Source organism: Apteryx rowi, unplaced genomic scaffold (assembly GCF_003343035.1).
Source record: "Apteryx rowi isolate R43461 unplaced genomic scaffold, aptRow1 scaffold_290, whole genome shotgun sequence".
Taxonomy (NCBI): domain Eukaryota; kingdom Metazoa; phylum Chordata; class Aves; order Apterygiformes; family Apterygidae; genus Apteryx; species Apteryx rowi.
The window spans coordinates 731,591-753,394 of record NW_020449308.1 but is presented as its reverse complement, the minus strand read 5'-3'; the positions used below and the strand labels follow the sequence as shown (position 1 = coordinate 753,394).

Here is a 21,804-nt window from a genome sequence, read left to right as displayed (position 1 = left end):
ATCAACAAAAGTGGAGTTTCTCACAGTGAAGACTCTTGTATCAGCCGAAGCACACTTACATTTTATTTCCAGATTAAGTTACTTACATGCCTGTGCTTAAAAAAACAGATGTAAAAGAAATAAACCAAGAATTACTAAGCGAATTAATGTTAATTAAGGAAGTTATCAATAAGTTTGTGTTTCTGTAGCAGTCCAGTGAAATCTCAAGCATACAGACTGATACAGAAGCCTCCAGTGGAAGCAGTGCTGTAACTGTGAAATGGATGAGTAGGCAATTATAAGTGATGGTGACAATGAACAAACCTTGATGAGTCTTTCAAAGGAACATCCATCTGCATAGTCAGAAATAGTAAAAAAAAAAAAAAAAAAAAAAAAAAACAAAAAAGGAAGAAGACATAGGCAGGTGGCTTCTGTGTATAATAAAGTGCTGTACTATTATTTTCAGATGCATCTATGAGACATCCTGGAAAGGAAACTTATGTTCTAGGGATAAAGAGAACCACAAGATAGCAAACATGCAGCAAAAAGAAAACATTTTCAAACTCAAGGAACTACTGAAACCACTGTAATAAAATTAATATAATGTGTCAATTAAAAAAAAAAAAAGAAATAAACAGGAGTACATCCTAGGTTAATATCACGACTGGAGAAGAATGAGAATGAAAAAATAAAGACATAAACTTGAAAAGACGCTTAAGACTGCAGTGGAACATGAGAAGTTTCTAATTACCCACACAATGAATGTTCATTAATAACTGCAAAATTAATATAYTCAAATTAAAATGGGAAAAGATTTCCTGAACTACTCAAATTTCATGATTCAAATGAAATTTTGATCTTTCCTATGATAGACGTCTCTCATCAGCCCTTGAAAGGGATTAGGTGCCACCTTCAACTAAAATATTTGAACTCAGATTATTAAAGAATAGAGTGGATATAATGAAATGGGAGTTGAAGTAATAGATATTTCAATATATACATGTACTTGGATATATTAGAAATTAAGAGTTTGCTTATGCAAGAGTCCTTTAATATTTTAATTGGTTTTGAAATGAACACATTTAACCCAATACAAAACGCTGTGTAGATTTCATTTCCACTTTTCTGTGTAGATTTCATTTTCACTTATTGCAGTATATTTAATCTTTTAAAAGTATGATGCAAATTCTCTACAAATCAATGTTGTTTTTTCATATGGTCTTTGGCAGGCTCCAAAACTAGACTCTGTGAATGTGAAATCCTAAAAAGAGATCCCCAAATAATCATATTGTAGATTAGAACCTTTTTAGGAAACAAGAATGCATTTCAGTCTACACAAAAGACTGTTTACGGCCTACACTAAAAAATGGAAATAGAACTACCAAATACGACTATTTGGACCTGTCTATAAAAGTCTAAAAGAAGAAAAAAAAAGATAAAGGCTGATGTAAGAAAAGCATGGGCCAAAGTCCTTAGAGATGTATATTAGAAAAGTACATTATTCAGAGAAAGAGCAAAAGACAGACTAAAGGGAGCACAGCCAAAAATAGTTAAGATGCTGTGCTATCAAAAATATAGGAAGGAATATTCAGAAATAGTAGGAAAGATAGAAATAATAATAATAGAAATAKAATAGAATAGAAATATAAGAAAGATAGTCTGTATCCCATTACAAGCTTTTTGAACATTTTATCCTTTGATATCTGTACTGTTATTTCTGGAAAAATACAGGTTTCCTTTACAAGCTTAGACTGACTTCACCCTGACCCACCTTATGAGAGAGGAAACATGATTCACTCTGTGAACTCTATGGCCTGATAGGAATCCAGGCCAGACTTTCCCAGTGAGCGTGCAAATTACTGACTGTTTTAGAGGTGGCTGCTCCTTCCTCCTCCAAAACCTTTGCTATCGAGTCAGTCCTATTCAGTGAGCAGGACCTGAGAAATGCATTATCATGTCCAGAGTGTAAGAACTCTTCCATGCTACCTCGAGTCAGAAAGGGACAGGATACCCTTTTGTAATTAAATTTCTTATTTTCTAACAGTCAGCAGTTTCCCATTTTGCTAGAGTTTTGGATTGCTCTCCAGTGGTAGCCAGCTTTCTCCATGGTAGTCCTAAATACTTAACTTGGGCACGCTGAATGGTTTGGCTGCTATCAGGTGTTGCTTTATTGGGTGTCCTGTCAGGGCACTGGGCAAGATCCAACCTAACCATCTGCTGAACTTAAGGAAAGAGATAAAGTGCTTAAATTATATCTAACAGAGCAAACAACTCCCCTCAAAAATTGTAATGGCAKACTCAGGGATAAACTCAGTAAAAGTTTTCCATTCTGGGGAAGAATTGAGAGATTCACCAGCTTCCTTAAACTAATTTCCTCCAACCTATGGGACTGTCAGCCTTGCTCAGGAAACAAAAGAACAATTTATTTTTCTTTACTCATTTCTGTAACCAATGACCTTACCTATTAAGTGTGACTTTTGAGCAAAAATGTGGAGCTTGGCCTTAGGCCTCTTACCTGATTCCGTCTATGCTACCCAACTGCACAGTTGAGAGCAGTGAACTATATTTGAGTACAAAGGTAATGTGGCAGGAAATGCCAATCAAATACAAAAGTAATTGCACAGAAATTATAAGGCAAACAAGGAAATTATAAATCAAATTTGTTAGTGCTTTTGTGTTATTTATGAAAAATTTACAAGGATAAACTTTCTGGGTTATAGGCAAGCCATCACGCTTTTGGATAACAGAAGGTAAGACTCTTAAAACTATTTCTTCGTAAACTTCAGGAACTATCTTAGACTATATGTGAGTGGTATCAACTCTGCAGGAGTCTGTCACACTTTGTGTTACTAAGGAAAAATGCTAAGAAATGCTAGTCTCAAAATTCTCACAAAAAACATAACAAATCAGAGTCACAATCTTCCCAGGCTGTCCAAATGACCAAATTAATATTACTGATAAGAAAACAGAAAACTTTCTTCACTCACTTGATTTTCTACAATATGTCGTGTGGGGACAGGGGGGAGGATCAGCCTGATTTTGTGCTGGTAGACATAGAAGTTAGTGACTCTTGGTATTTTATTCTATTTCAGCTGAAGTTCACATTACCTTCAGATATAATGATTAGAATAAAATTACCARTTGTATATACTTATATCATCTTGATTGGTAGAGCTGACATATGTTCAAATTAGCAAGGTGTGAATCATTACCATTACAATACATTAGATGAGCTGTGGCTATTCTTAAGATGTGTACCTTAAACTCTCAACAAACATAACGTAAAATGCATTAGCTTAAACATCCTTCATTAATGCTTTTTACATTTCTGTTTACAAATTAATGCATTAACAGACTAAGGATGAGCACACAGTCATCTTGGGTAGTTATCTGTTGTACTGCAATAGCCTAACTGTGTGTCTGAGCTCTTTAAATCAGTCTCGGTTGGGGGGAAGAAAGGATTATGCGTCTGTCAGTGGAAAGGGAGTACATCCACCATGGCACCATTTCCACTTTGAAAGGAAATCAAGGTTACAACCGAGGTTACAGCTAACTGCTCAGAGAAAGCAAGTTAGGGAATACATGACCAAATGCTATATTAAGAAAATTGGGACCAGGGAAAAATGTGACTTTTTCTACTGATAAAAACTTCTTGGGTATTGTAAGTAAAAAATAATATTTTCTAGTCCTACTCAACCTAAGTGTGCTTCATGCAATAAGCATACAATGCCTCTGAAGAACTAAGCTGTGAACACAAAAGTAGTTGGTTGCTCTGTGTACGGTTTGTTTAGCAGCCACAAGGAAGTTAACAGTGTCAGCATGGGGTAAGGTCTTTGGCCTACACTGTCTTAGCCCGCTGCAAGGAGTAYTAAGCAAGTGCTGTGCGAAAGAAAAATGCAGCTGGAGCTCCCAAAGAGCCTGGTCCCAGTGTACAAGCATGTGTGCCCATTAGATGCAGTCTCAGGAGGGTGTTTATAGGTCATGCGAAGTATTCATTTTAGCACGATGCACAAGGGTTATGCCAATTAGGTCACAGCCATCTGGCAGACCTGCTAGAGCAAACACTTCATATTCTCCTCAGGAGTAATTTCTTTATTAGCTGAGAGAAAGTAAAGAAAATTAAAGGGCTCTCAAAGACATTTGAAATGACTACCTCGCATCTCTAAACAGCACACTTTCTTCCAAAACCCATTTCYGGTTACTAAACTTTATTACGTGCTTTGTTTTCATTCATGCTTTTGGTAAGCTTTGTGATAGAAACACATTAACTATGCAGCACAGCTTTTCTTCCATTCATCAGCAATTTATCTTACGAATTTAAATACATTACACTGGCAGCTTGTATGCCATATCCATCCACAAAGCTTTTCTCATCTTTCAATATTTGAATGTCCTAGGACCCTCTTCTGGCATAGTTCTTATTTCTTATAATATGTCTTCTATCTCTTGGAAGAAATTATATCTGTTATCTCATTTCTGGCCCTACTTTATGAACATCAAGAATAAAGAATTAAATGTAAACTTTGATAGCGAGGCTTCTCTCTTCCATCTATAAATGAGTCAGATCATCTTTTAGATGCCCCAGTTTTAAACTTCTTTACTGGATACTTAAAAATCTTCATGGTACAATGGCTCCCAAATCTATTGTCATTTGGACCTGCCAGAGTGTTGCTTAGAGGTCACAAGCTAATAGCAATGATAGCCAAATTGCAGCTGGTAAATGGGTCACAGAGGGGAATAAGATAGAGCCTAAAAAAGACAGTGCACGTAAATGGACAGATGTAGTCTATCAGGTTTTAAGTATATGGGAAGTAACTTGAGCCTTTTATCACCCAGAGGCATTTCCTTCTCACAAGTTTCTAAACTTAATCACAGAAAACAAATATAATCCTCATTTTCCAAACAGGCAACCAAGGCACAAATGTAGCAGATTATCGGTAAATATTTAATGTGATCTCTGGAAGAACTGCCCTCAGATCTCAGTCCCAACATATTCTCCCTGAGAAATCTTTCTGTCTGATCCCTTGATTTGAAACCCTAACCTGTAAAGTTCTGACTTATTGAGAATATTCATGGCAGTGAAAATAGAAAAAAAAATCTGCATATCCTAAATAACACTGTTTTAGAGAGAGAAATCAAATTTTCTGAATATACTGACAAGTTATATTTTGTGCGTCTTTACATAAAAAAGAGATCAGAAAGTATCAATGACAATAATTCCAGTTAGCAGTAACTTGACTACAGAGAAGAAAAAATTGTGAACAGAAATTAAAAGTTTAGAGAATAAAAAAGAATTATTTATCTGGGAGAAAATAACTTAGCATGTGTAAGTAAATAATGTTCAAATTCTTCTCAGAGAAGACTGGCTTCACAAAAAAGTTGCTTAGGATGAACAAGACTTTAAGAAAGTACATTTCAAATAATTAAAAAAATTCTAAGAAATAAAAAGTTATTAAAAAACATGGTGCTGTGGAAGCACATGCTAAAATCTGCAAACACAAGAGAAGACAAAAACCATACAACACTTTCAGTAGAAAAAAAAGAAAGGAACAAAAAAACAGTCAATTTTGGTTCACATCTGCATATTCCCACAGAAAGCTGTAATAAACCTGCATGTAAAAAGGAGAAATTGGAAGGTAACTTCATGAGTGCATACAGCACCAACTAATGCTTATAAAAGAAATGGAAAAGTGACAAAACAGCAAAAAAGATTACTTCTGGTAAAATAGCAGACATAAGAAGATCATTCACTGAGCACATCAGGAAGGAACAGATGCTTTGAAGTAGACCCATTTTTAGTGCAGAAAGAACTGTTTTATCATCTTGTTTTTTGAAGTAATGGTGACTGTATTCTTATTTCTGTTGAAACAAAGCAGGAGAATGATCATAGGAGAAAAAAAAATGAACATAGACAAGCAAATCCAAAATCCACATTCGGATTTTGAAAAAAGTCAGTTAATAATCCTAACACTAAGCCATACTGATTTATTAGATATTCTGTATTAGATAGCCCATATAAGATATTATGCAAAACAAGTAGGATAAAATGGTGTGTATTCAGAAGTTCAATATCATATTAAAAATAACACATGTGGAAGCAACATTCACAAAATGCATAAACTACTTTTAAATATTTTTAAAGGCTTGTTCATGCTGCTGTATTATACATATAATATCACTTATTATTTAATTATTTAAGAATATGATAAAACTATCTAAGTATTACAGGCCACATTTTCAAAGGTGCTAAAAATGAAAATAATTGCTGGACTAAAGCAAAATAGGTGTTAGATGATGGAGGTATTTCAATGGTCTTTAGCTGGCTACCTGTCTTGCTTAGGCATTTTGTAGGCCACTATATGCATTTAGAAAACTGATGCTTCCAATATCTGAAAAATTATCCCCCTCCCCAAGTCTTGCAATATCCCCAGTACTTGCAGAGCATATTTATACAATAGGGTGTGGGACAAGCATTTGATGATGACAACAGACAACCTAGCAAGTGTAGGTCAGATTTAAAAAAAATAATAATAATAAAAAAAAGCCTAAATGAACTAAATTAAAGAAACCACTAATGTACCACCACAGACTTCATGGGATCCTCAAGTAGTACCTTGCAGGACAAATGCAGGCCATTGAAGGAACTCAGGGAACGATGAATCCAGTACTGAGGGACTAAGCTATGAGATAGAAGCAGTCCTTCTTCCTTCACACAACTCATTACACCTCCGTAGTTGTTTTTCTGGTCTGCATACTCCTTAACTGTCTCCCTTCCAAAAATTATTTAAGAGCCCTAGCTGATGTTTCCTTTCCTTTTTCTCTTCCTTGTGTGTAACTTTGGTAAAACAAGAAATAATGAAGAATCTCTGAATAATGTATTTGGGGAAATGGAAATTGAAACTACATCTGTTATATGGTATTCACTTGTAAAGTGAGCATAGGGACCACAACAAAATTCAATGACAAGTGGAATAAGTGATTGCAAGGAACAGTGAAACTGAATAAAGAGAAAAGAAATATGGCTTGAATATCCATTAACAGTTTATTGTGAAAATGGTAAAAAACACATGTGGCTAGAGTTAAAAATTAAAGTTTACCTATTAAATTCATTTACCCTGTTTTAGTTTTGGGAGTGAGACTGAAGGCATAAGGATAATCCCTTGATAATGAAATAAAGATTAAAGCATCCACTGTGATTTTTAGAGACTTTTCCCATTTGAGTTCATATTACTGAATTTATTGGTATTCCATTCTTCTACAACCTGTTTTTATTAAAATATTCCCTCTGAGAGACTGTCATACTCAGCTGCTCTCTTCTGTACAATATTTTCTTTGACTTAAAAATATTTTTTGGGTCATTGTGAGTGACAAGGCCAAGTAATTACTCCATATGGATGGTTTCACACTGAACAACATCTCCATCACAGTACACATCTGATTTGATCCAACTCCCAAGGACACAACCTAGTTATCAATTACAGCTCAGCATCTTGCACCTATTCCCTGAAGGCTGCACAAGCCATAGTTTAGGTAGAGTGAGTCCCAATGACAAAAGCGGCTTGCATCAGCAAAGGCATAAATGTATCAGTTCTTTTGACCAAGATRCATCAGGTATGATAGCAAGGCATTTGCAGGGTGAAAGCTCTCCCTCCTATAACATAGCACGCTGGATAACTTAACATAGCTGTAGTTTTAACTCCAACATGATGATAGCAAAAACTTTAAATACGGTGCATTGTCAGCAAGGCAGAAACTTCACCATGCTTAACATTTTTGTCTCAGTTAAATAAGAGGATGCAAAGTGCATTTGGCATTTTGTATATTCAGCTTTGTAAAGATAATATGGAAAATGGAGAATCAATGGCCCTCTGATAAATCTATCTCTGTCCTAAGTTGACATATAAATTAGGAGGACAAAATAATTGCTTTTTACGCAAGAATGTTTACCCTAACTCATCATAACCTAATAGAACCAAATTGCTCTACTTTAGAATCAATTCTGCCATCCAAACCCTTGTAAGAATTTCAGATCAAGCATTACCACCCAATTACAAACTAGTGAATTCTCAGTAAGCTTCTCTTCTAAACCTTTGTTATTTTATATTAAAAAATCAGTTGTCTGGTGTGAGTTTGTCAGTGTGAATGCATGTTTTGTTTGGATAGGTATTTTTCCTTCTATAAAACCCTCAGCGCACAAAAATAGAATTAACATTGCAACCTTATTAATTTTCAGCTTGGCAAAGATGGATATGATGTCTTCCTATCTGTTTAAGGACATAAACCAGCACCTATTTGCATGTTTTACTTCTGTATACACCAACATTATTTGCGGTGCTCCAATGATGTCAAGTGTTAGAAAAAATTAGTTTGCTAGGTAACTTGTGCTCCCTCTGCTGGCTGAATAGAGCATGAATAGCAAGTGAAAGCATAACCATTGGAGCAGTATTACACATGCAGAATGTGTTATTTAAAATGTCTTAGACACACTAAAAGTACCACATAAAAGATAATTTGATTATTACATATTTATAATAGGATGAAATGTATATATTTGGATTGGGTTTTCATTTGCCTCACTGCATATTTATTAAATGAGACAATGTATCCATGATTTTCAGCTATGATGGTTCATAAACATTACGAATGATTAATGGGATAGTCATTTGAGTGAGCACAAAGTAATTTCTCTCCATTAGATTAAATATGTCACACCCTGTCAATTAAAAATCCATTTAATACCAACCCAGAAATAATAAGCATTTTGGAATGAGGCACCACAAATCCTATTTGCAACTAAAATTCCTTATATAAATGGTGTAAGAAGCTGACTTAGCATTGCAAATAAATTTATTCTTCACTATAAGTTTGCCTAGAGCAAGTACTTTAAAAGACAAATTTTCCTTTTATTATAACATTTCTATAATGGATTTTTAGTACATCAGCACCAGATAGCTGTAAGCATTAGTTCATTTTCATCGTTTCATAATTATTTCTATCTTGTTTGTCTTTTCGGGTACCAGGGGCAATATAATGATAGATGTTACCTCTACATTAAAGAAAGCAAAAAAAAAAGTAACAAGATAAAACCAGCCATATTCCCTTAGACGATGATATTATCACAAACAGAAATGAAATATGCTGTCTCTAATATTCTTTCTTACTTGGCTAACAACTAATGCGTTAACACCACAAAATGTAAGCGTATTTAATTGATTACACGTCATTCTAAGATTATTAACTTTAACTGGAATTGTAAGTAACAGACACTGACGTGAAGACGTGCATGCTGGTAATGCTCTTTCACTTGATAAAGGATGCCAAACTGAAGCATTGTGCAATGACCTAATATGTTCAGAAGCAATTTTTGCCTTCACTGCAGTTGTGAACAATTTTGCCTGAGGAATTCCGAGAAGAAAATGATGGGCATTTGCTTTACTTTCAATTTGTGTTCATTTATTTCCTAAATACATCAGCATTTACAGTACAGAATTACATAGCAGCTTGGATCAGACACTACCTATGACTATCACGTTGTCATTCCCATCTTTTCTTTCTATTCCTTTTCCAGTCTACTTTTAAATGTGCAGTGAAAGCAAGCTTCTGTCACTTCTCCTGGAAAATCACCCCAAGGCCCTAATATCTCTCAAGGTTACAATAGGTCTAATTTCTACTAATCAGAAAAGTAATAATTCCTTTAGGTATTTCCATAGATGAGGGATGGTTCATCATCCTTGGGAGTTAGTTCAGCTATTCAACAAGTGTCAGTTTTGTGTGAAGATGCAAATACAGTGCTAAGTAAGAGAAACTGAAGAAAATTTGAAATAAGGTAAAAATAACTTTTAAAAAGTAGACAGATCTATGCAAAACATACCTGAATGAAAATCAATGAGATCATAAAACCTTTAATCTTCTACCACTTCTACTGATGAAACGAAATCAGCACTAATACAAATGGTGTAACTACAGTACTGCTAAGATCAGAGCATATTCCACATCGTTCATTACCCAAAAATCTAGGGAGGACCCACTCCACTGTCTTTAGGTCAGAATGCCTTAATTTTAGGGGAATTCATATTGGTTTGTGTTTTGGAAGAAAGCAAGAAGGTGCACAGTGAAAAGCAGCAGTGTATATGAACATGTTTTGCAGGAATGTAGAGAAAAACTACATTAAAAAAAAGGAAAAGACTAGCAGCAGTCAATGGGCAGAATGAAGTTAAATCATCTGTCTGATCTGTCTCATGACCCACATGACTAAAGACTGTTTCTTTTGCGTCACTGAACCAAATGGCACAGCTTCTACATCTCCAAAGGCACTGCTCTTTGACTAAAAGGATGATAACATTAATTTATCTTTGCAGCAGAAACAGTAACATTAAAGAACATTCCCCCCACTCTAGCAGTTTTTTCAACATGAGGCAATGCTGAGACTCAAGGAAATTGTGCCAAAAATCCTGTTCGGATTAAATAACGCCATACTGAATGCTGAGCCTTCTTGCTAGGCTTCACCGTATATCAATTCCTGAAAAGGTCATTTGGGTACAATCTGCAACGTGCCCGTGCAATGGGCAACTCTTGAGGGAAGAACAGCATTTTGAAATCAGCAGCTAAATCTGAATTTATCACTAAGGATTTAAGAACTTTACTTCATCTAGATTAGAATCCTGTTCTTCAGTGTCGGAACGTCTTTGTGACTGTTAAAAGCAAGAATGTAAAATAAGGGCCTGGATTACCCACAGCTTTATCCTGCTAGGAAGAGGGTAGTCAAACATATGCCTTCTCCTCTCTCACAGATGCTGTGATATTTCTGGATTAGGAGGAGGGGATCTATCGGACCCTAACAGTGAAAGAATTGGCGTGAGGCACTCAGACACAACGGGGACTTTATCCTTCACAATGGAGAGTGATTTTTTCTCCCTTGTTCAGTTTATGTTTCTGGTTAACTGGGATTATGTGCAATACTTCTTTTCTGTTATTAATCCCTCTCACTTTGGAAAGCTATACAAGCATTTTACAAGAGGATATGTCTTATTGTGTATGATTTTTGTACAGTATAAGCTGGAAACACATTTGAATAACAGGAGAATTTTAAGTCTGATTTTTTTTTTTTTCCAAAGAAGAGAAAGAATTGACTGAAAGGGTAGAGGTCAAAAATAAACACATCATCAACAGAAACTGTGACAATCTTGAAAGTGAGGAGAAATTCATTTTATATTTTTTTTCTCAAAAAGACATTTTTTGGATTGTGAAACTGTTCAAACATTATCATCCTTTAAAAAAACCAAAAAACTAAACATGTTATTTCATCTTTTTGAATATAACTAAACTTAAGTAGTTTGCTTTTAAAAATACCTCATAAAACAGAATACAAATTTGTGTTCCTGTACCAATTATATAAATTACAAATTAATTAAAAAACACATAAAGATTTAAAGGAAGTAACAAAAATATTAACATGTGAACAACAACAGATACTGGATTCTGAATTTGTTTAAACTATCCACATAAACACTGTATTGATTTCCTAAGTAGCTGCTTAAATTTACAAAAGGAGTGAAGAAATAACAGAAAAACTGCTATTTTGAGATTACCTGATACATGCCAGATATACATCTACTGAAACTTGAAACTACATATAATCTAGGAYGGTGTAGTCTATGGAAATTTAGACTTATTTAGGGAAAAAAAGTCACTATTATCACCTACTAATAATTCAACAAAAATGACATATCCTGTACATTATGTTATTACTTTTCTGTACTGACCTTTATTCTTCATATTAGCAAAGAAGCCTCTAAGTAGCTTACTTTCTTATTCTTTACATCAAAAGATTATCAATATGGGACCCATCTTTCGTCTATCTTTGCCTTTCTTTCCTCCACCCCAAAGGAAAAAAAAACAATTTCTATCAACAGAATTTTTATCAATCAAGTTGTATCATAATAATTTTGATAAAATACTTCTTCCAAGTTAAACCAACACTGCCATTGAACAGCAACGATGTGGAGAAGGCTGTGCATGCTCAGTTCTGTACTAAGCAGACATCTGTCAAACATGAAGTAGGGGCACAGCGTGCAAGCGATATAGAAATCATTTTATGTCCCTCTTCTTCATCAGCTTTGCTCAAGTTTTTCATTTCTTTATTGCTTAGTCTACTAGGAAAAGAGTCTAAAGATGCAGGTACCTTTCCTTCAGACTATCGTTCAGAGAAGAAATGCTGTTCATCCCTTTGCTGTTGTCTATGACTTTTTTTCTTATGATAGCTCACAGTTAAATATATCACTAACCTTGGACAATATTCTCTGGTTCTCCTAGTGCAAGTAATAAATCATTCCCTACCTTTAATAATTATCATGGCCTATCACCCTTTGTTGCCACTTTATTTATTGTGATTGAAATGAGACAAGAATCCACAGAGCACTTTCAGTGAGCAACCCTCTGAAGATGCTAAATACTACACTTCTATCCCTAACAGATCTAGAGCTGTTGAGAAGGTACCTACTTGTGTAAGATGCACCCTTTTCACATATACCAAAAGAAGTAAAGTACTTACGCTTACTATTGATCACGCAAAGAAAGGTCATCTATTTTTTTCTTTTCCATTTTGCTCTGAACAGAGCAGGGATTAAACGGAAAAATGAAAGATTTGCTCATGTTGTTTAAATAAGTTTTTTATCTTGCCTTGATACTAATACAGTTTTTAAGGTTATAGTGAAAGAAATCCAAATTAAAGGGCTTTTCTGTTTGTTTTTTGTTATATTTTTTCTACAGTTATGATAAGAGTTAGCAATCTCCTTCAGCATCCACAGATTCAAATGATAAAGGCCAGGGATTAAACACAGCTGATTAACAGTCTGTGTCCTCTTCAATCCAGCATTTCCACTGTAGATAAACCCATATTCAGATTGAAGTTATAATAAACAGACTGTCCTCAATATCATTTCCCTAGATGACCTCCTCAAAACTGTCATTCAAGTATTCTTGCGGAAAATTACATTAAAAGGAAAATCAGACATTACAACAGATATCCACACAACTATGATATTATTTATTCAAAAGATGAAGCCAATGTTTAGAAAGCAATTTGGATAAAATGATAATTTTTCTATAAATATTTTATTTGTTTCAGTCCTGAGTAATTTCTTATGGTTATAGATTTGACATAGAAAATAAAAGCAATTTGCTAAATTTTATCTTTCTTTAATGCTTACACTAATAAGTATTTTTAAAATAACTACCTTATTATTTCTACTTATTATGATGAAACAAATATATAGCACTGGATTATAACGTTAGCAATTCTTTCACCTCCAAAGACAGAGGCAAACACACAAAGAAGTTCTCCAGCTACTGTAGATTCTCTGAAATATAAAGGTTACTCTAAGGGATGTGTTAGTACAAACCATTCATCCAGTGAACAACAGAAAAAAAAAAAGAACTATGCAGACAAATTGCAGGAATATTCTGTTTGGTATCAGTTTTGATTTATATCATAAATAACATTTTCACCTAAAAATAATAAAAAAAATCCCTAAAAACAAGATAGTAGAGTAGGTTTGTAGGAACATTTTAACACAGAAAATTCTGAAAGGGCTTTTCAGCTTCTGCCATCAAAAATTTGAATCCAGAATCTCATGGGTTATAAACAAAACAACAAAAAAAATGGAGGCTATGTTTAAAGTAGATCTAAAATGTGCAACAGGCCATTCTAATTTCTTTACCTAGATTTTCCAACCATTTTAAGGAACTATAGAATTTTGTGTCATTTGATTTCAGTACACTTCTTTAAACTGAAGCAGTAACATTTCAAACTGTTTTATTATCAATAAGTAATCTTATCTACCCCATTAATGGGCCTGGATTCTACTTTTATTTCCATTAGTTTATACTGGCAGAATTCCAGTGAAGCAGTTCTGAAATCCGATGAATGCATGTGTGCATATAGTCTTCAACACTTCATTCAAAGTACAAGATCAAAATTTTGTTCCTTTTGACTAAACTACACAAGTGATAAGAGATAGGTCATGCTATATAGTGCCAAATAGAAAGAAAGAAAAAAAAAAAAGGAGTTGCATTTTGATTAGTTGTTCCCTAGAACTGGTTTGAAGTAAGCACTGCATGTGACCACAGTTGATTCATTAGAGTTGTTCAGCAATTCTTTTCACTGGAGGTTAAAAAAAAGACAACATAAAATGATTCAGATTAAGTCTCATAGTTAGAACATTAATTAGGTTTSGATGATTCCATCCACCTTTTCATACAGACAAAAAACAGTTTCAGAGCCCTTTTAAAGAAATCTGTACTTGAGAAGGAATTGAAAATGTGATTTGAACTCAAAGTCACTCACTTTGAGACCCTGCTTCAAAAACTAATTTCATGGTCTGTCTCCATAACAACGTAGCTTATTGCTGCCAACTAAGACCCATATAATGAAGCATAATGTGTTTAATCAGATCGTATGGACTACAATTTAAGGCAATTTGTGTTTAGTTTGATTTGGAGACACACTAACTTATAAACTGTGATTTGTAGGTCAGTCTCTTTAATCATCTTTATGAGCAAAAGGTTGCATATTTTCTCACCAAAAAAATATACTGAGTTATATTTAACTAGTGATAAGATATATAGTACACAATTAAAACTTCATGCATTCCATATATTTGTTTTTAAATTTCTCATTCTCCATTGCAGCCTGCTAAAAATGCTTGTCATATAGCACAGGATCAATCTTGCCTTCACTCACTTCAATCTTGCTTTGTCATCACTGACACCATACTGTATTTGTCACTATTCAGCTATATACTCTTGTATACATGGGTTTATTTTTTGAAGGGGGTATATAAAATAAAATAGATTCCCTTTGCATGCTACTTTGCATTACAAAAAAATCTTATATCACATTAAAGTTGACATGTAAAAACTGGGAGGAGGAGAAAGATTTGTGCTTTTACAGAGTTAAGTAGACATAAAAGTCTACAAGATGTACAATGAAACCTGACAGTCCTTTTTGTTTATAAGTTAAAAGCAAATACCATTAGCTATTACATGCAAGATGAGCAATTTTGTAGGCTGTTATTCACTGGGCACACAGCATTGTATTATTATCTATTTGATATTAAATAATCTTTTTCCTAGACATTTATATATATTTCTCTATTTCTGATTTCCTGTCTTCCTTAATGGAACAACCTTCCTGTTACTGGACAGGAGAAATTTATGAATTTGTTTAAAATGGCATTGGTTAGCAGAGCTGGGATTCTTCCAGTGTGAAAAAATAGGACCTACACCCAAAATGTTATCTTAGGACAAACTTATCCTAGTGACTAATTAAAAGCTGCAAGATCAAACCCCAGTTGTAAATAAATATGAGAAAGAATTATCCAAGTTAATGTGCTAGGAGTGAGATGCAGTGCAGTGAGACTGGAAGAGAGAAAGAACTGAGCAGGAAGATTTACTCCTTCATGTAGGAGTGCGTGCGCGCGCACACACACACACGCACACACACATGCATACACAGAGCTTTTCTTTCAAAATACTTTTCCTTTAAGCAGTTTGGTAGTATTTATGTTGCCAGAGCTCCCCATATTCTCAAACCTTACCCCTTTATTTTTAATTTTCAGGTTTTTGCTTTAGCTGATGAGAACAGGAAAAGAAGGTGGTACGTTTATTGCTGGCAAACAGCTTGGAAATTCTGACTAAAGAAGCCAATCAAGGCAGAAAGATTATAATAATAATCAAAGTACAAAAATTTGCATATTTAGAGTATGGTTACTGAGAAATAACAATGCCATGGTTATGCAAATCAAGCTGTCCGCTAAAGTGAAGGGATTTGCATATCTGAGAGAAATCTGTCGTGTTATGCATTGGTAACTACATTCTAAGTGGCTGAAACAACTGGCTTTTAGCAGAATATTACATATAATTGCCACTAGAATTTCTTATTTCCTTGTGATATAGAGTAAACTTTAATCATTTGGTGCTTGATGAAAACAGGTCTTGTTTTCAGTGGGAAGCAATATCACTCAGAACCTCAAAAGATACATTTAATGTGATATAAAACTAGAATCTTTAAGATCAAGGGAGATCATGAAAACATTCAAAGAACTGCTTGTTACCAATTGTATTCATCCTTTTTGTCTATAGAAAGTGGTTTAAAGTAGTCCTGAAAGAAGACTGCAGAAAATAGASGAAAGTTTAAGTCTGGTTGTTTATTTAACATCTCTGCATAATATAATCATGTTCACTTCACTTTACGTTTAGTGAATGAAGAATAAAAAGTTGAACTAAAAAACTTCATTGGTAATCCTGGAAAAAAATGCAGACTGAACTTCTATAACTATTTTCTTTTATCTATTAAAATCAACAAAGTTAAACGTAGGTTCAAAGGTATTAAAATAATACTAAAAAAAAAAGGAAAATTCTCCTTTAAAATGAGTATGTTGCAGTATTTGTGTCATTCCTACGTGAAAAAATAAAATGTTACTTCTGCTTAATGTTTAATTTCCCCTTCCTCTTTTGTGAATGATGCACYGCTGTAGTTCAAATGTAAACTTAAGACTGGCTTACACACACTGGCCACTGCCTGAAAATAAATTTAAGTCTGGTGATACACAGATACGTGAGAGAGAATCCATCCAAGCATATTTGATCTGTATAGTATTACTCACAATGAGTGTAAAGAGAAATGATTCATTTCCACAGATAAAACATGGAGGAAAGTGGCCAAGCCGCTATAAAAACCTGCCTACCCATCCTTTGCAGAACTGATGAGTGATCTGCAGTGTGGCTGTTAGCGTACTTACCATCCTCTGTGGGCACATAGATATTCAGATATAGGCAGTCTTCATTTTGATCTTGAACATATGTCACGACAGTATCCAAATTGGCTGTAAACCAGACTGGCAGCATGTCGTTGAGCAGTGACCTCTCATCCAGGTACTGAGGGCAGACAGCAGCAAACTGTGTGGCGTTACGGACACCCGTCCAAGAAGACGGCGGCTCCGGGGGCTGAAAACGCCTTTCTCCAGTTGGAGGGGAGGCATAAGGAACACCTAGATACTGCTCCACTGGACCAAGGATCTCATTGGGCAAAGGTGTTCTTAAACCACGTATTTTGCCATAATTCGTGGTAACAACTGGATATTGTGCTTGGCCATCAATGAGAGTAAATCGTATAGCCAGTGCAGTTATCCACAGGAGGAAGTTAGAATTCAACATGACACAGACTGGGGTGAAGATCAAAGGCAGCCATAGGAGTCCCATTGGTTTCGACATTATTTAAAACAACATCAGCAGGGCTCTCTTTTCCACAGCCAGGAGAAAATTAATCAGTCAAGAAAAAAAAAAAGTCAAAAGGAGATGAAGCGAGGGAAAACGTAACCTTGTTCAGGCAGAGAAGAAACAAAAGTTGATGAGTGGCAGGTGCCTCAGTTGACTGACTGTAGACAAATTCCAACGTCAGAAGAAACAAGGGAGTGTTTGCCCCTGAGGCCCATCCCAGATTTCAGTGTTGGCTTAATCCTGACAAGACACAACACTTTCCAACAAGTAGAGAGGGGAGAGATCCACAATTACTCCACTTCCCTGGCACAACAGCTCCTTCCAGTGAATTGCAGCCCACTCAGTCAGCCTGTGGCCAAGAGAAAAGAGACAATTAAAATCAACAGACACATTCATATTGGCATAAATCTAAATATATATTTTTAATCTATGCATTAGTTCCACTCCAAGGCCCACTAACGTTTTATGAACTTTAGCCACCATGGTTAGCTATGAGATTCTCAAGGTAAGGAAGATAGGAAAGCTGAAAATTAAAGCCACAAACTTGTCCCAGGTTATACCACAAATCAAACATTCTGCCCCCCATATGCTTCCAAACCGAACCACAATCCAAGCGTTACTGCTTTCAGGAAGGGTGTCTCACATTTAAGGGCTAGCTCCAGGGTATTTTCTGCCCTAAGCAAACAGTATCTCTGTCTTAAGCATATTTGCACTCACATAACAAACAGTCTTTCAATGTTTTGCTGCACTGGACAATCTACTCCATTAGTTCAAAGTGTGAGAACAGAATTAGTCAAAATCAGGTACAAAGTTATTGGTTTTCATGTCTGTTTTACTTGTCCTATATCTGAGAAAAAGGAACAATGGAAACTGAAAAAAAATCACTGAGAAATCAGATTGTGATCTACATATTGTAACAACGTAGCATTACCTTACTTCTTGTATGCTCTTACTTTTCATTTTTTGACAGAAGGCAATTTATACTRTAATTTTGTTAATCTTTAATGACAAATAAGTAACTCATATACATATGTAACCATTACAAATAATACATATAACCATACAACACTTGTTAATATTTGCATTCTTCTCCCTGACCAAATAAATTGAGGGTTCCTTTTTTACCCATTTTCCCACTTAAAATCACAGATAACAATTCTACAGCTAAAAAATCCTTGCTATAGAAAATTGATACTGATACTTTACCTTTGATAGGATGATCACATAATTTATATATAAACCATATATATGCAGACTACTAGGTCCTGTTTTCAGTCAGGACTGTCTCATGAAGTTATATAATGAGTTTTCAAGAGCAGAAAAAAAGAAGGTAAGTAGCTATTGACAGTGATTTCAATTAAAAAAAATACAGAAGGGAGCTATTCTGATTGTTTTATACAAAGAAAGACATTCAAAAGAAAAATACTTCATTCTTTCAATACCTCTGGAATTCTTCTAATGACTTCGTTTTTAGCACTTGCACCACAAACTTTGTGAAATACCTGAACACAAGAAACCAGATACACTCCAGATATATATCATCTAGAGATTTATGGATCTCTCAATCAAAATTCCTATTAGCTCTTCTACTGGTGGACAATAGACCTCAGTGCTTGCCCCAGAGACCTTGTCACCTAAGCGTAGTTTCTGAAGGAACAACCAGTAACAGCCCCAAGTGCCAGGGCTCTGAGAGCGCTGAAAAGCCTTACTTGCTCCAACCAGGCTTATGTGAGGTCTTCACCCACACCCTGCCCGTGGGCCCAGGGGGTCCTCAGGGCCCTCAGTCGCTGCTCAAGTTGTGCTATGGGGAGCTTTGTGCCCAGGCCCATGTCCAGCACCCTGCTCTGCTGCCCTGACATGCTGACGGGGCTCCTGGATTGACCTCAGACCTGACTCTCCCAGTTGGATGATGGCCAAGTGGGGAAGGATCTTGTCCCTAGCCCCGACCCATCCATCCTCAGTAGTGGCAGGATGGCGCTTGTCGGAGAGGGCGCTGCCCTGCTGTGCTGCRGGCACTGCAGTCCCAGCTCATCCTCCCCAGCGGGGGCAGCCTCACTCCTGCTGATACCTGACGCTTAGAGCGGTCAGCTGGTACTGGTCACCAGAAACTCCTCCTCAGGTACTGTCTTCCTTTCCAATTTCTGCTACTGTCCGTAACAACAGAAAGCAGCAGTGGGCAATTGGGTTTGGGTACTGTTTCCTCATTCTCTCTCCATCCTGACCTTGGAACACTTTTCTGGCTGTGCACCACAAAGTGGCCAACTGAAGCTTTATTCTGTGCTCAGGGAGCAGCAGCAGGTCCTACTCCCCTGAGACCCATACTGCAGGAGTCTATAACACCACTGCAAGAAAAAGAAATGTAGAATAAACTTATGAGAAAATTGCCAAGGTGGAAGGAAAGACAGTGATCCAAATGATAAAAAGTGAACAGAGAGAAAATTAGGCAGGGAAAGCAATCAGCAAATAGGAAAAAGGAAAAAAAAAAAGGAAACAAAAAAAAAGAAAAGAAAGAAAATGAGAATGACAAATAAACAAGAATGAAAGCATTACCAGCACGGAAAGAAGTAAAAATGACAACATGAAGGAAAGTGTAAGTCCTCAATTAATATACATACTAAAGATAATAAACAGCTGTGGAAGGTGTGACTTAATAAACAATATAGCTATCTGTCTCAGCCCCACAGTCTGATCTATGACAGACCTGCAGCCTTTGACAATCAGCACAAAAGTGTAAATGAACAGCAGTGATAAGTGCATTAACACAGGCAAGGTATATACCATAAAAAAGCAATTCTAAGATTATAAATAGACAGATTAAGACCACTATTTTTTGTAATATGTTCTGGTTATTAAACATTGTTGCTGTTATCCAATTAAATGGCAGTAGGAACAATCAAGGTTTTTAATAATTTCTTATTAAATAGTTCTCTTCAAAAAGTTTACTTAAGTAATAAAGCATGTATTGATATTTTGCTATATGCCTAATGAAGAAAGGGCCTCTCATAGATTGTATTAGCCAGAAAATATCCCACAATTACCAGTTTGTTGACTTATTACTAGAGAAATTATCATTTTAATCAAGTTAGTTTCACACATGAAACACATGCACACTTATACACACAGAAAGATATACAGACTAATTTTCAGTAAGAGTATCAAAAGATCAAGTAGGGCAGCTTGCTATCTATAAATTCATGAAACAGCAGATGTACATCTTTAAAAACATTGGAAATAAAGAATACACAGAATAAACAGAGAATCACAAATTGCAATTAGAGATTAATCAATTAATCTTCAGTACAAAACAGTGTGTATATTAAAATGTTTTAGGTATTACTGTATAACAAGATTATGGGGTTTTTTTAGTTAGATGCACATCTATATTCATCCAGTCAACTATTTAATATACCTTTACATATTGAGTCTAGAGGAAGAAATGTACCTGTCTCATCATTGTTATTTACTATTGGTGGGAATTGTCTCTCCCAAGCTAGGTGCTACTTGAAACAATGAACAGTGGAATGCAGCAAAAGCACATATCCTTTCACATTCTGACAACATGGTAACTTTATTTACAAATGCATAATCTTCTCTACCCTGTTAATTCCCACGTGGAAGAAAACTGAAGGTTATTTCTAGATCTACCTCTGGACTGGAAAGAAGTGTGACTGAGTAACAGAAAATTAGGCATGCTGGACACGTTTTGCATGAATTGCCATGTGAGATAGTCCTGCTCTCCATTGACTACAGGGAGAGCTTCAATGTCTACGTTGACAACATTTAAATGGTTAAATTAAGGAAAGGAAATCCTATTTTTTCTGCTTTTTTTCTTTATTTTACTTCTTTAAATATTAGAAAAATGTGCACAAATAGGCTTGTAAAAACAATTATTAGTTGGAAGCATCACTCACTGAAACAATGAAAAACATGTTAGATTTAAAATGGCAGCTTTTGCCAACTTGACACATGAAAAGAAGTCAAAGAAGGTCTGAAATCACACACTTTTATGCATGTGTTTTTTTGTTGGTAGAGGAGCGTAATTTGAGGCTAATGAGACATTTATGGCCTTTGAAGTAAATGTAGATGGAAGTTAACACTGATATGCATCTACTAAAAACACCACTTATGCTTGATTATGAATCTAAGCCCCAAGCCACAGTTTGAGATGCTTAAACAGTGTATGAATCAGGCCTTCAGGGCAAACCTGATGTTTTTTCCAGGATCTGCAGTTAGCACTTACTGATTTTTCCACCTTGAGCAACTAAGTATGTCAATAGCTCTATCCTGATTTTGTACCTGCTGGGGAAATTTGAGACAAAGCTTATAAGTCTTCTTTGCTCCAGGGTCTGACAACACACTCTAAAGTGATTTCAAGTTTTTGTGACCTGCTTGTGGGGATCATGGACAGTGACAAGAAAAGCAAACACAAATATAAACGATATGAACACAGGAGACTGAAGACTACACAGATCTCCTGGGATTTCTCTGGCTTTATCTAAATTGACTAGTACACTATTGTGCACCTCAACTTTCAGTCTCTTACCATCT

The 21,804-nt window shown here is 35.4% G+C and overlaps 1 protein-coding gene across 3 annotated transcripts in view; it reads right to left on the bottom strand.

The window, feature by feature from the left end:
- Window positions 1–17,250, bottom strand: part of NLGN4X (neuroligin 4 X-linked) — a 129,214-nt gene extending 111,964 nt beyond the window's left edge. For all 3 annotated transcript variants that reach the window (XM_026069301.1, XM_026069302.1, XM_026069303.1), the window contains exon 1: window positions 16,779–17,250. In XM_026069301.1, coding sequence (XP_025925086.1) covers window positions 16,779–17,250 — 472 coding nt within the window. The remainder of the gene's footprint in view (window positions 1–16,778) is intronic.
- Window positions 17,251–21,804: the final 4,554 nt, after the last annotated feature.